Genomic DNA, 14,436 nt, shown 5'->3' on the forward strand with positions numbered 1-14,436 from the left:
AAAATTAAGTTGTTGAATTAAGTTTAATTAACACTCACACCATCATTTCGAGAAATTCCCATACAAAAAAAGTTTTTGTTAACTCATATGCATTCACTAATGGATTTAATTGCAGCATTAGCTGAGTCGATCTGTTTCCATACTCGCTTAAATGCTCAGCTCACAGTTCATGTTGGGTGACATTCACTAATTCATAATTAACAATGCACTTTATGATTCTAAACACATTTCTATACTGTTCTCAAAATTCCGACAATATTTGACAGTTAGGAGCTTGGCAGGGCTCAATTCATATTTTGATCATACGTATACTGCCTTTGAATCTCAGGATGCTGTCAAAGACCAAAAAAAAAAGAAATTGCTGGTTGAACTAGTTAATTCAAATCATAGTCTTAATATTTAGTGCTGGAGGAGAAATAAATTAAAGCTAAAATTGCTCTGGTACATTTTCTTTTAATGAGACGGATGGTTATTATTGAGGAGAATATGACAACAATTCCACAGTTAAGACTTACTTCAAGGGCTGAAGCATAATGTACTATACTGTTGTAAGCTAAACGCTCAGTATGGAGGAAAGGAAGCCGGTTAAATGTCTTAAAATAGCTATTTTAGTGCTACCGATATGATGCGTGATCAGGAAAGTAAGGCGACAGTAATGTAAACTGTACGAGCGATTTAACAGGGTGGCTTGAGTAGATGTGAGATGTCATCAGCTGCTCCTGAAGCGTGCCTGGTTTGTACACGCCGTTCTGCATGAGGGGTTGAATATGCGTGAGAGGGCATTTGGGGGGGCCTTTGGGTGAGCAAAGTGGTCGGAGGCTGGCCCCACGAGAAGGAGAATTACTTGTTTGGTGGCTTATAGGGCTCCAGAAGCTGCTTCGAGAACGTATTGACCTTGTCAGCACCTCGAACTTCATGGGGCAACAGAGGCAATTTGACTATGTGGAAATCTTCATAAAGGTCCTCCATCTGTTGGAAACAAACAAGCACAATGCAGGATTATATTTTGGGGTCAAGAGCCGTTGCCGCAAACACGTTGAGTATCTATGCATTCATCCATTTTCTGTATGTTTCTTTAAGCTCTGGATCCTAGCCTACTGTTTGAACCAGTAACTGCATCACATCATACCAGAAAAGCATACCTGATCCAAATACTTGGACTGAATCTTGTGTCGGGCTTCACACATTTTACACGGCCTCTCTGTTTCGGGGAAAACCAGCTGGTTGACAATGATGTTGTGTGTATCAATGCGGCACTTGGCCAGTTCTTGAATTAGCCGTTCTGTCTCATACAGGGACAGGAACTCGGCGATACACACGCAGATAAAGGTGGTCTGCTCCTGTGGGTGGCAACATGAAGACATAAAACAGTAGAAATGAACAGGTCTATCAAGTCACCACTCAGCAAGCCCAAAATGATTCCTACTCGTGGAGTATGAATAATTGACTAGCCCTTTTGCAAATGTAGTATATAGAGTCACGCCACAAACTATTCACTTTCGGGCTTGATTGTAGGTACTACGTATGCTCTTTTTCATTTGAAATGTTATGACATTTTTTTGCAGACCCTCTAGGTTACACTCACAAAGCCCAGTGAACAGTGACTTACAGGGTCTTTGAATTGCTCGCTAACTGAGCGGATGACAGGCAGAGTCTCTTCCAGCTTGGATGCCAGCTGGTCTGCGTTCATGTCACCCAGGCCCAGCATGTTGCACATCTATAATGAAAAAGAAATGGTAGAAGTGAGCTCACGCCATCAAGCCAAGAATTTCTGGGTTTTGGCACACCCCTCACCTGTGAGATGAATGGACTGATCTGGTTCTTGATCTGCATGAGTCGGCCCAGGCCGCGTTCCACTATGGTGGGGAAGTTAAGCAGGCGCAGTGTGTGGCCAGTGGGTGCAGTATCAAAGACAACCACTGAGAAGTTCATTCCTTTCACTAATCTGAGGCATGAGGGAGAAGACAATTAAATTTAATATATTCTTTCTGAATTTTTCCATTGATCAGTCAAGCTCTGTTTGGTAGAGTATTTTTTTGATCAGGTAACCCCTGAGGGTGAGTAGGCAGGACGGCAATAGTGGCGTCAACGACATATTCCAGTGAGAGACTTTGTATTTTGCCATTTAATGAAACAAAAGTCCCATAGTACAGTGTGGAAAAATGGGATGAGACATGTTTTGACATGAAAGTGACAATCTCACCTCATGACCTCTGCATAGCTCATGGCTTCATCAATGCCAGGGAAAGCGCTCATGGCCTCCTGCATCATCTTCTTGCCCATGCTGAGCATGTTGTCTTCCTCAAAGAACTCGTCAGGAAGCTCTGCTACACCCAAGCTTGGATCAATTTCCTACACTCGCACACAAATACAAGCACGTACACATTGGTGGAATTACCAAATAGCATTGATTTAACACCACCTCTAGGTATCGCTTTTGCAGAATGGTGGCCTTTGTTTGAGAATGAGAATTTTTCACAAGACTGAAAAGGCAAATTTGATGCGGATTGGAGTTTTATGGCCTTTTAAAACAATGTCTTTCATTTAGACCCATACATGTCTACTTGCATCTTTTAGCAAACTACACACTCACCATAGCAAAGAGGTTGTCATAGCCCTTGACCTTTGTAGGCACCTTTGAGAACTTCTGGTCAAAAGCATCAGAGATGTTATGAGCGGGATCAGTCGAGATGATAAGAACGCTCTCTCTGACAGCAGCCAGCTGGACAGCCAAACTACAACTGGGGAAGTGTATTAAAGAATGTTAAATTCATTGTATGTACCAAGAGAAATAGAAAAATATATAGATGGGATAATGGGAGAGCATGTGACGCCATAAACCATTTGGCTTTGAAAAGTAATATGATGACAAAGACTTTATGCAATGCATTAGAAAGTAGCTGTCAAAGACGTGAGTCGTGTGTCCGTTGGCTGTCACAGCTTAGCTCAGTGCTTCTCAAATAGTGGGGCGCGCCCCCCTTGGGGGGCGCGGTGCTATTCCTGGGGGGGCGCGTGTGACCCTGGGGAACAGGCTTTTTTTTTGGCAGTACTAGAATAAAGTGTAATTGCGCGTTTACTACAGCAGGGGGCAGTGGCGCTCTCATTGTTACTTCTGTCACGTTTGCGACAGTGCAACATTTTGCGACTTACAAGACAAGTTAGGATAGTCACGGTGGGGAGGGGGGGCGCGAATAGTTTTCTTCTTGCTAGGGGGGGGCGTAACAGAAAATAATTGAGAAGCACTGGCTTAGCTTCACATCATGCTACCCGGGTCTCCCGAATCCAGATGTGGCCGTCAGTTTAGTAATATAGTGTTTCCTGTCTGCAGATTCGTCACAAGCTACAGGGCTACATGACTGCATAACTGTCCAATTTGTTTTCCAATAAACACGTGAAACCAAACGTCTCCTTTAGAATAGCCGAGTGGCTGAAATTAATTGTAAACAGTAAAAAATAACAATTTAACAGTAGAAAGCAGGATTTTGAATCCGTGACGCCAAGTAACTAAAAAAAGCATCAACAGCCCAAGTGCCATACCGCTATGCTAACAGCGACACACGCTGTCTGACACAAAATATGTATTTTGTATTCAAATCTAATTCCCCCCGCAAGGGGACACGTTCACCTGGTTACATGGCGTCACGAGTTCAAATCTCACTTTCTACAGTTAAAATTAAATTTTTACTGTTTCCAATTTCTTTTAGCTAGTCAGAAGTAGTCGTTTTGTTTCACGTGGTTATTGAATGTTTTAAGAGCTATGCAGTTGAACAATTTCCATGTACGAGATGACGAATCTGCAAGCAGGAAACACAAGATTATTGAACTGACTTTGCCCTGACGGCTACATCTAGATTAGGGAGCTAGTTCATTTGGAAGGCTGTTGAACCATAACACCGGCATATTGACAGTTATGACCATGACAGGAAGAAGACACGATCTGAATGAAGGGTGTAGAGTATATGCCAGCTATACTATATAAAGTTATATATGAAATAATCTAATATAATATATATGAACCAGGTCAGCAAATATCAAAAGATGATCGAAATTATGGTACTGTCAGTTTGACTCGGTGACACGGTGACTGTATCTCGGTGCTAATGAGCTAATGGGCAGATTTTCCCACCTACCTACACGTCGTTTTACCAACACCACCCTTTCCGCCAACAAATATCCATTTCAGCGATTTTTGCTCGATAATATTCTTCAATGTTGGCTCTAAAGGCTCTACATCAGGCGCATCTTCAAATTCGTCTTCCAACGCTGCCATCTTGTGTGTGTTTACTGTCGTCGTAATCGGATTGGGTGGGTGGGATGAGCCCTCTGTGCTACGTTCACCGCTCCTCGGAAATCGTAAATACAACGAATACTACTTGCATTCTTCGTAATAATCAACAGGGGAGCAGAATCAAGTGATCGAAGTCCAGTTTAGTACGTTCAAGTTACAATACTAAAATTGATACTAAATTATATATATACAGATATATATGATAGCCAGGTCTGAATCAGAATTGTATGCATCCTATAGCAACAATCTACCCATGTCGTCACAAAGCGTCTGACATTAAATTATTTGTTATATTTTCTGTCAATACAAGTACATATTGTGGATGCAAAACAATTGGAGACAAAGAAACTGTGAAACATATTTTGATTTAATTAAAATTCGGGTGATGGCCACAAATAATCACCCTATTCAATTTCAAGACATTCAGTTCATGACAAAATGGCGAAAAAAGCAAAAAGAAAATAATACACACTTTGAAATGTCTTCAGGTAATCATTAGGAGACACAATTTTATAAGATTTTTAAAAGAGATGCTACAGTAATGCTAAGAAACAATTATGATTATCATTATTGTTATCACTATCAAAGGAATGCCTAGACATTGCATATAAAAATAATTCCTCAAGCACCACTGAGTAAAGCCATCATTTACATTTACATGTACAAGCTGTGACCACAGGATAAGGCACCGGCCTCCATAAACACTTTCTCAACCCTTCACTAATCCCCAGCAATATGCTGATATCAGATATGTCACTCTTGATTTGCTTGGACTCATCATCATCTCTCACTTTCAAGCAATGCCAAGCCAGAATCTTAATATGCGTCGTCTGAGCTCTCATGCACGCCATGCCACTGGGAAAAGAGCAACTTTGCACTCCATCTGACTCACAGTCAGTCTGCCGCAGCCAACGTGGCCAGAACGTCGGTCCCAAATCCACCCACTGGGAACGCAATCCACATGTGGCTGAGTCCACCAGCCAGGCTCGGACTGAGCTGGCAACATCTGGAGGCAGAGAACTGAGGTCCACATCTGCAGCTTCCCTCACCAAGCCCCGCCTTTGGTTTTCTCTAGCCTTCCTCAGCACTGCAGAAGCACTGAGGTTGAAGTCGTCTCTGGAAGCGGTTAAGTTTACCTCGCCTCTTGCCACAGCGTCACAGGTACCTTTGTCTGTGCAGACCCCGGGATCTTCAGATGGCTGATCAATAGACATCCAGAATGGGTCAAAAGAGGATCCGAGAATACGAAGAAGGCGTGAGGCCCGGTAATGCCTGGGTTTGGGCATGTGAGGGAAGTCCTCCGCAGTGGTCACTAAAGTATATGGGCGAAGCGGCTGTGAATAAGAGGGCAGACTGGCTCTTAACTGAAGAAATGGTGAATCTCCGTCTGCGTATTGCTGAGCTGGAACACCAAGGTGATCCTTGGTGGATATGTTGGAGGTCAAAGCTGCAGGCACATGGAGGAGTGCACATGCACACATGCAGCAGCAGAGATAAGCATCCCAGTTGAGCATTTCCATTCAGTCTGAGTGGTCATCAGCGGGAGAATGAAATGTTTGCTGTTCTCCTCTTTTTCTCCTTTTGAGTTACTCCTGCTCCCTCGGTCCTCTTATTGAGTGCCCCCGGGACATCATGTGACAAGCTCCAGACGTCCTTGACTTCCACAACGACAACATTCACAGAAATTAGTGCTTTATCATTGAGCATGGTCAATACACTCCTAAGCAAGGATCTGATGTTTAGACTATCTTTCTACAAGTAAAAAATACAGGATAAACCTGAGAAAACCTCATTTTGTTTGACTATATTTCTGTTTTGACTTGACCTCCCCAAGAGCATTTGTTTATTTATTGAGAAACTAATTTGGACTCAACTAAGAATAACACAATTTTTTTCTAAAAGGAGAAATACAACCCATTTATTTTTCCCGATGTAAAAGCTGTCTGGGACGAAGGCAAACAAAAGGCTTACATGATGCTTTTTCAAATATTAAATGTTTATTGAATGTTTGAATCAACATAAAGCATTTCATAAATACAATCGTAATTTTTCATCTATGCACAAAAAGTCAAACATTAGATTAATCACTGCGTTTCTGCAGTGTTTTGGTAGCAATGGTGTAGTGCAGGTTTTTGTGTGTACTGTACATACACTGTTCAGTTCATGTTTTTATTTTTTTTGAACAGTCAAATCATTTGAGGGGGTAACACAATAGCGGATCTAGACACTATTTATTTGAAGCACACTCTACAATGGTACTGTATCTACAGGGAAAACCCAGACATACTTATTTCTTCTGATCCAACAGTTAACAAGATTGTCACATTATTCTTTTGTTTCATTCACGTCACACAGCCATTGTCATCCAAGCGGAACTTCACGCGACTCAAGCAGAAAAGCATGGCACTCGAGGCAACGTAGTAGTTGTACTCGCCATTTTAGTAATAACGTGCTTGTTTATTCAAAAAAAAAAAAAAAGTCACATCTATTTGCTGTTGTTCCGTGGCTTCCAGATTTAGAGTGAAAAAAGATGGTCATGTGAACTGTCCTGTTGCTTTGTCGACTGTGGCGGCAGTCTGGAGGAGGAAGGCAGCGTTCCACACGTCGTATGATTACTTTGGTCAGATTCCTTTGCCCGATCGTCCAAAAATTTATCAAATTCTAGAAAAAGACAATAAAAGATTAACCTCTGCTCTGTTACATACATATAGATATTCAAGAGAAGTGAAAGAAAACATTCTCTTTATACACAGAAAGTAAATGACGCACCTTCACTGGAGACTCCCTCACTGACTGCAGATTGGTCTTCCTGCATTTTCAGACAAAAGAAAACACTAATGTTATATTTGACGTATTTGTTATGGTATTGATCTGAAGTAATCGATTCTCACCATATTACAAGCCAGCCATTTATCCACATTGTTCTGTAGACCGTTTTTATCTTGCCCCATCTGACAGTAAAAGCAATACAGAAAAAGCGACGTTAACATTTTACTCATTGAAGTCAAGGCAGCTTTGTTTACACGGTGCATTTCGTACACATGATTATAAAACATTAAAGGCAAACAAATTCAAGACATAGAAAAAAGAAAATAAGACATTTAAAAGCAAAGTAGAAAAATGAAAAATAATTTACTAATAATACCCAGAAGACATACAGTGCAAGAACATGAATTTTGAATAATTGGTTGTGGAATTGCTCTAAAAGGAGGTGGGGGAAAAAGTGAAGACATTTTTTAAGTCCGTGTCAAAAATACATTTAAAGCCAGCTATCTCGGATTAATATTTGTTGTTGAAAAGTGTTAATAGGAGTGGTTTATACATACATGTCCTGTGACTTGCAGCTTTGAGTCGAGGGCCCCAGCAAGACCCTCTACAGCTCCAGGGTCCTCATACCTAACACTGCAAACACATTCAAGTTGAAGTCAACCACAACATTTTCATTGTAATAATATGTGAAGCTCAACTAGTCAAAACACAGTGTTGTAATTCATGTTTCATTTGTGAAATGAAACAGACAAAATTCACTTTCAATTTCAGTTGACGGCAAGTGGCAAAATGGCTGACCTGCGATAAATAAAAACAAATAAATATTGCTGCTTAACTCATATTAAACAAATGGATCGTCATGCATGAACAGAAACCTCAAAATTTGAGCAACCTAAAGAGTGTAAAAAAAACATTGTTGTCAATGTTTTATCAATATTAAAATGTTAAACTAAAATATAAAAATAAACTAAAAATAAATAAATCTTAACGCATTGCTTGTATAGTTAATTAATGTTTTATGATGGCAGCATTTTGAACTCAGCAATGGATTATTTTGATTTCCAATGTTTTACACGGGAGTATTACAATCAGCGTCCCAAATTGTGTTTGACCTTCGCTATGTCACTGTATTTAATCACTGCAAATCCAAATGTCATTATATGTAGCCCAATTTAAAATTCTGCCAAGATTAAATCTTTTTAAGACCACATTCTGTGTATACTGCTGTCACACACTCGCCATAACCACTCACCTCTTTCTCAGCTCTGCCAAGGAGCTTCCTCGGGTTTGAGCGAACATATCAAACTCTTCCTCATCTTCTAAAAGACAGAAGATTTTTAAAAGCAACTGTACTAGACATTGGATTATTATTATTAGCAGACAATATATTATAACATGATGTGAGATGTTTATTTTACACGTCCTGCATTACACAACAAAATCTGACAGAGATACACCATCTTCCACCTCAACAAAGATTTTGTGCTGTGAAAAGGAGACACGTGAAGAAGTTGATGCTTACTGTGGTTGGCCGACTGCCTCTGATTGGTGCACGTGTTGACTTCGGGTTGATTGTTCGTTGTGATGACAGCAGGCTGGCTCAGTATTGAGTGCTCTGGGCTGAGGTCGATACGGTCCGGGCGGCTGACGGAACTCTGCTGGGCAGATTACAAATATGTGCTTAAGACATAAATATGTAAAACGGTCCACCATTGAAGTAAAGATCTTACTTGTTCAGTATTTGTCATTTGTGCCTTGTTTAGTCTGTCAAACCTAAAATGGCGAGTAGGATTAAAATACAGAATGAGAACTTGCTTTTGTCCTTGAATAATGCAGAGTTGAAGAAGGCTGTCCATACACTACCTCTCATAACGGATGAAAGCGTTGTTGAGATCATCATTAACCACGAGAAGCTCCTCAATGAGTCCTTCATCTATCAGCTGAGGGATGAGCTCCACCACTCGAGTCTGCATGTTCTTGCACACTGAGTAGAGTTGCTGCTTTGACAGAGGAGAGCGAAGAGATGAATAAACTGTCGTTGCACAAAGCTTAGTAATTAAAATAGCTATTTTTCTTGCGGAGCAATTTTCTAATCAGTTATTTCACTCAAGGAGCAATTTATTAATTTTGAATAGCAATTTTTGGCAGGTTAAATCCCAAGGACCAGAAACAAGAATTTTCTTAATAATATGATCAATAGTTTTTATCTTTGAAATTATATACATACATAATACACCAGTCACAAAATAATACCTTGGGCCTCAAATGATTCCAACAATTACAGCAAATATTCACATTTAAAGCAGTAAAAATGCAAATGCACACACCTGCAGCAGTTCTGTATCATCCTGCTTGCTCTGTCCAGGTTTAAGTTCATTCAGCATTTCAGTCATGACAGTAAGATTTCCTTTTACCAGTGCAAGTTCATGCTGCAACTTGTTTTTCTAAAGAGGAAAATAGGGGAAGAAAACTAATATGGGATGAAAACAAAAGCACTTACTCAGTATATCACAATGAAATACTGGCTCAGACATCTGTCGACGCAAAATGGAGTCCTGTTTTTCCTCCCTACTGTATGAATAGTGATTTCTTATTTCAGAGGTGATACCTGTTCTGCAGAGAGGGCAGGTGGTCCCTCACTGGACTGGGATGCAGGTGAAGAATTTGTAGTGGAAGTTTGTGCTTGTGACTGACGGGGAGGAGCATCCGTAGCTTGTTGGGTTTCATTTTCTGGCACAGTCTGAAACCAAACAATGTAGACTTAGACAAAAATAATGCAGACAATATGGCCGACTTTACACAGAAGTCTATGAATACGCTGTACAGACGTTTGCGGAGTTTCACGGCAGTCAGAGTTATTTTCACCCTGCAGACAGTCTCACCCTGATGGGAGTGTGAATGGGCGATAGAGCATCGAGGTCTGTCATGGGAAACTCCAACCCTCGTCTCCTCAAGTCATCGTAAACATACACCACGCCCGCAAGGGAGGGGGAAGTCCGGAACGCGTCGGCCCATGACTGAGAAAAGCACAGAGAAGCCTCAGTAAGTATAGCTCCAAGAAGACATAACAAAACTTGCACTCAGAAAAAAAACGACAAGAAAAAGACATTTGAGTGTAATGCAGCATTTAGTTAAGGGAAATGTTATCACGTTAGATTACGTATAACCTCGCAAGAACATTAAATGTAAAACTCAATTAGCCATACAATAAGACAATATTTTGGACAATAAGATAGTTTACATACCTGTATGAGACTGAGCACCCTGTCATGAAGAACAGAGGGCGGGTTATATTTGGGCAAAATGGCTCGCACCAGAACTCCTTCCACAAACTCCTGTGACGCCACAAAAACGTGGAAGCGATGGCCGCAATTCTTTACGCATGTCTCAAGAACCTGCGTGACAGTGAGCAATCAAATGTTGTCCTGAAGAGCAAAGGTACAGTCACGTAGAAAAAAAAAAAAAAAGTTTGTGTAAGCATACTACACGCCTCAGCAGAAGACAAATAAAAACAAAAGACAGAACATGAAAACACCGGAATGGTTGGATACTTACAGTCAGGGCCAACATGATTTCTCTGAAATTCTTGTTACCCACAATCCTCTTCTTAATGGCTTTGACCGCATCTCTTGGTCTGGAAAATTAAATATAATTGACCTTGTTTGTTACAGACAATAAATTGGGTTTTACGTTGGATTATTAAATTACAGCAAAAACGATGCTTATTCAGATTATTTAATTCAATTAACATTCATATGTTAGGAACGTGACCCAGAGAAAACACATGCAAGCAGAGAAATATTATAAGCTTGACGTCAAAAGACCGGTGGCAAAATCTGAACCCAGAAGCGTTATTACTCAGAGGCAGATGTGATATCCACTCCCACTACTTCCAAGCAAAATTGTGATTCAGATTGATGGAAAACATGAAACAGGCCAAGTCATGATGGAAGGATGCCCCCATGATTTAAATGACAGAAATAGCTCCCTGCATGTTTATTTGGATTTTCACCACGATATAATGATACATGTGCCACCATGGTTGGTAACAAATGATGCATTGATGGCTGGGAATGGTTTATTACAGTTTAAATCACAATAACATCAGCAAGAAAATGTAGCAGATAGAGTGTAGTCTATATAAAGTGAAAGAAAGTTGATCTCTTTTTCTACAGACCACTTTAAATTGAATTGATGCAACTAAGCAAAAAAAATGACATTATGCCATACCCCTCGTCCGTCTCATTGATGATGTCACATATCTCCATGTTAAGTCCCCAGTCCTCGGACTGCCGAGAGCCACCGGTCGCTTGCTCTGTTGACAAAAAAAACAGGGAGGGAAATGTTGAGAACTACTGGTGGGATATAAGTAAACATAAGAGAAGTGATTGACACTCCTGAAATTTTAAATGAAGATTAACTAGATGTTTCTATTCAGCTGCATGATATTTACATTCAATGCATTTGCTGTCAGTTGGTAAGAAAAAGTTTACAGGGTAGAGCTTATGTTTATTTACATTAGAATGAAAGAGCCTTTAAACACTACAGAAAGTGGAAACCTAATACAGAATTCTATTCAACATAAATCTCCCCATATTATTTTGTGAGCATGCTCGTAAACCGCTACAAATTCCTTTCCTATGCTTCTCAATCCCATTTACTCTGTTGCATCTACTCCACCCCCACTTCCACTTGGGCTTTCCAGCTCCGTGCATTTCATGTGACTGTCAGCTGCTTGGGTTTGGCTCAGAAGGGAGCTGAAGCCGCACTAACAGTTACGTGTGAGAAAAGGAGCGAATGACTTAAGAAGTGGGAACGGCTGAGAGGGCCTGACAGGGCCTTGCAACATTCTGTCACTGCATTTGCTGGCTTTCAGGGATTGATTGATTGATCAAAAAAGATACAATCAAATATACATCACTAGAGTTTCTAAAAGGGGGTAGCAGGAAGATACTATGTCCATTCATCCAGAAAAACATCTGTATAATCCAATTGTCCCGTCTGTTCTAGTTCATCAAGTGATTGTTGGGGTGAGAGTTGGGATCTCAAGTTTTACGACATCAAAATCATCTAACTGTGCGTTTGTTTGTGCTTTGGGGCAGTCACTCTGGGACAGAAAAAGACCTCAAATTGTTTTTAAAAACTTCAGAAGACAAATTGAAGGAGCTAAGGGTGTTGAAGCATTTCAACAATCCATTTATCTAAATACTATGTCTTGTAAAATTAAGTTGGGTCTTTAAAAGTGGTTGCTGGGTGAAAGATTAGAATCTGAGAATTTGTTTAATAAATGTCAATCTCATAACCTCAAGTTCTTTACCGTGCCTGACATTGGTATAATGGAGTACAATATTTGACATCATGCAAAAGACAACTTCCAAAGTGCAAATATATATATTTTAAAATAAAAGATCATCCACTAGGAATATTTTAACCATGCAATTTATGATATATCACAACTGCAAATTTCATATAAATAGCAAGTAGAAAACAATAGAGGAAATTAGACCCCTTACGCAATCTCTACAATGAGCCGGGACCTCACCCCTTGCCCTCCTACAAACGATCCCTGACCAGAGATGGGAACGTCCCATTAAACCTTTTTGTTTGTTTATTCACATGACATAGATACACATTGACAAGTAGTCCAGTCACTGCCAATCCTATTCTCTGAAGTCATAGTATGCAGATCACTTACGTTTAGTAGTAGTAAAAAAAGATTAATAACTGTAAATTTAATCAAGTATACAGTTTGTTTTTTCTTGATTAGTACATATGTCTCCCCCTGTTGGTCACACCCAATAATGCAGGTGATGACACATCTGTATTGTGATATTGAGCAGCTCTTCAACTGTTGTTGGCTTTTTAATAAAATGCATTTAATCTAACACAGTACTGTCTATGTAGCAGCATAAATAAACTACAACCTGCTGTCAGAGGATCTGAATAAAATCCTTTACGCTTTTCTTCGATACTCATTGGTAGATTGAGTCGCCACTTAACACCAGACAGCCAATGAGTCGGAAGATTATAGGACTAAACGCCTGCTTCAGTTGTGTGATTAGCTTCTTCCTAACTTGACGTCTGCTACTAAATGTACGTGATACGTTTCGAAACCGAATTCGAACGTGAAACATAACAAAAACAACACTCGCTGAACTGTGACTAAACTGCAGCTATCGATGTGCAACTCACCGATTCTCTGACCAACAGGTGTCGAAAAGGGATTTGCAATGAGAAACTCCATCTTCTCCCCGAGAGAAAACATCCTGTTTGGTTAGGCGTCTGAGTTCTTTTTGGAAGCCTTGTCTTTTGTGTTCTCCTCTGCAACTTGCCTGGAGTCAGAGGCTTGCTGCTTGTCACGTGAACGAAAACACACTCACACACACACACACACACACACGCATACAGGAAGTGTGCAAGTAACGCTAATCCTCTGTAAATGCGGAAGTAAATCAATGCAATAATATAGTGATCGCAACGATGTGCGATTTAAGAAAACAGCGATTACATATGTTGCATGGCCAAGCTGTTTCAACACAGTACTTACAGGTTAGTTCAAGTAGCCACAAAACTGCTTGTGTTAGCCTCTAGCACCATCTAGTGTCACCTTTGAATCTCACACTCTCGTCTCCTTTTTTGTTATTGCTTTCAAAAGTCGTTTTAAAGTGTTTGCAAGGCAAGTGGGCAGGGAGAACACACTCTATACTTAAGTAGAAGAAATACATGCCCTTGAGTAAATAAACAGGTGAGGCAACTGTTAATTCATGCAATAACATGCATATAAAAACCAGAAGGTAAGCGGAGCTGCAGTGTTAGAACATATTATACGCCTTTTTATCGTTACAGGAAATGAGTGAGTCTATATCACAGCTTTGACGTTGGGGATTTAAATTCGGGGTGAATGTGTGACGTAGAGCTCCCGTTTCATTTTGGGATAATTACCGCTAGATGGTAGCATTGAATCAAGGTTAGTACGGACCAAGGTTGCGGAAGACCAGAATGAACAAAAATCACGTAATCTTTATGCACTTTCTCTCTCTCGCGCGCACGCACACACACATGGGTCAAAACCCATTTTTTGCACACTTCCTGTGCACACTGCAGTGAACCCCGCACATATGCTTTAGCATTCACGCATTTGCAGATTGTAACCCCCCCCCAGGCATCACTAGGGTCGCGCCGCTGAAAATACGAGGAGCATGAAGACCTGGTAAATGGCCAATCTGAGCTGGTGTCAGAGCTCCTGATGCTGCTCACTATGGACCACGCCCCTTAAAGCCACACGCCAACACACATCACAGTGTGACTTTCAGTTTAACTATAAAAAAAAAACCCAGTTTATCTCTTTCAAATCGCGTTTGATTTTATGTTTGTTTTTC

General features: G+C 40.4%; 3 protein-coding genes across 5 annotated transcripts; all 3 read right to left on the reverse strand.

The window, feature by feature from the left end:
- Positions 1–4: 4 nt before the first annotated feature.
- On the reverse strand, positions 5–4,310 carry get3 (guided entry of tail-anchored proteins factor 3, ATPase). The gene is made up of 7 exons (XM_061275085.1): positions 4,131–4,310; positions 2,594–2,741; positions 2,204–2,352; positions 1,795–1,945; positions 1,610–1,717; positions 1,143–1,340; positions 5–969 (listed from the first exon to the last, which is right to left on the reverse strand). The coding sequence occupies exons 1-7, from the start codon at positions 4,268–4,270 to the stop codon at positions 841–843; spliced, it is 1,023 nt and encodes a 340-aa protein (XP_061131069.1). The 5' UTR covers positions 4,271–4,310; the 3' UTR covers positions 5–840.
- Positions 4,311–4,658: 348 nt separating this feature from the next.
- On the reverse strand, positions 4,659–5,853 carry LOC133151924 (noggin-like). The gene has a single exon (XM_061275340.1). It carries the CDS (start codon positions 5,806–5,808, stop codon positions 4,933–4,935), a length of 876 nt encoding a protein of 291 aa, XP_061131324.1. The 5' UTR covers positions 5,809–5,853; the 3' UTR covers positions 4,659–4,932.
- A 413-nt stretch (positions 5,854–6,266) lies between these two features.
- Positions 6,267–13,635, reverse strand: LOC133151133 (target of Myb1 membrane trafficking protein-like). 3 transcript variants are annotated; one of them, XM_061273902.1, is made up of 15 exons: positions 13,250–13,635; positions 11,288–11,372; positions 10,613–10,691; positions 10,303–10,452; positions 9,940–10,074; positions 9,666–9,797; positions 9,385–9,501; positions 8,921–9,054; positions 8,788–8,830; positions 8,580–8,715; positions 8,310–8,373; positions 7,615–7,690; positions 7,180–7,239; positions 7,058–7,097; positions 6,267–6,949 (listed from the first exon to the last, which is right to left on the reverse strand). In XM_061273902.1, exons 1-15 carry the CDS (start codon positions 13,320–13,322, stop codon positions 6,804–6,806), a joined length of 1,470 nt encoding a protein of 489 aa, XP_061129886.1. In that variant the 5' UTR covers positions 13,323–13,635; the 3' UTR covers positions 6,267–6,803. The 3 variants fall into 3 exon arrangements, with proteins under 3 accessions (XP_061129886.1, XP_061129884.1, XP_061129885.1); XM_061273900.1 differs by having other exon boundaries at positions 8,310–8,376; positions 13,250–13,633; XM_061273901.1 differs by having other exon boundaries at positions 8,310–8,376; positions 8,580–8,712; positions 13,250–13,632.
- Positions 13,636–14,436: the final 801 nt, after the last annotated feature.

The sequence above is a fragment of the Syngnathus typhle genome, linkage group LG3, assembly GCF_033458585.1.
Source record: "Syngnathus typhle isolate RoL2023-S1 ecotype Sweden linkage group LG3, RoL_Styp_1.0, whole genome shotgun sequence".
Classification (NCBI taxonomy): domain Eukaryota; kingdom Metazoa; phylum Chordata; class Actinopteri; order Syngnathiformes; family Syngnathidae; genus Syngnathus; species Syngnathus typhle.

What these genes read in the sequence shown, in the direction of transcription:
- get3 (XM_061275085.1), bottom strand. Translation starts at nt 4,270, where the DNA reads ATGGCAGCGTTGGAAGACGAATTTGAAGATGCGCCTGATGTAGAGCCT. An exon ending in GTTGGTAAAACGACGTGTAG is followed by an intron (nt 2,742 to 4,130) that starts GTAGGTGGGAAA and finishes ACACTTCCCCAG; the next exon opens with TTGTAGTTTGGCTGTCCAGC. An exon ending in AGCTATGCAGAGGTCATGAG is followed by an intron (nt 1,946 to 2,203) that starts GTGAGATTGTCA and finishes CTCATGCCTCAG; the next exon opens with ATTAGTGAAAGGAATGAACT.
- LOC133151924 (XM_061275340.1), bottom strand. Translation starts at nt 5,808, where the DNA reads ATGGAAATGCTCAACTGGGATGCTTATCTCTGCTGCTGCATGTGTGCA.
- LOC133151133 (XM_061273900.1), bottom strand. Translation starts at nt 13,322, where the DNA reads ATGTTTTCTCTCGGGGAGAAGATGGAGTTTCTCATTGCAAATCCCTTT. An exon ending in CCATTCACACTCCCATCAGG is followed by an intron (nt 9,798 to 9,939) that starts GTGAGACTGTCT and finishes GTTTGGTTTCAG; the next exon opens with ACTGTGCCAGAAAATGAAAC. An exon ending in GAGGCAGTCGGCCAACCACA is followed by an intron (nt 8,377 to 8,579) that starts GTAAGCATCAAC and finishes TCTGTCTTTTAG; the next exon opens with AAGATGAGGAAGAGTTTGAT.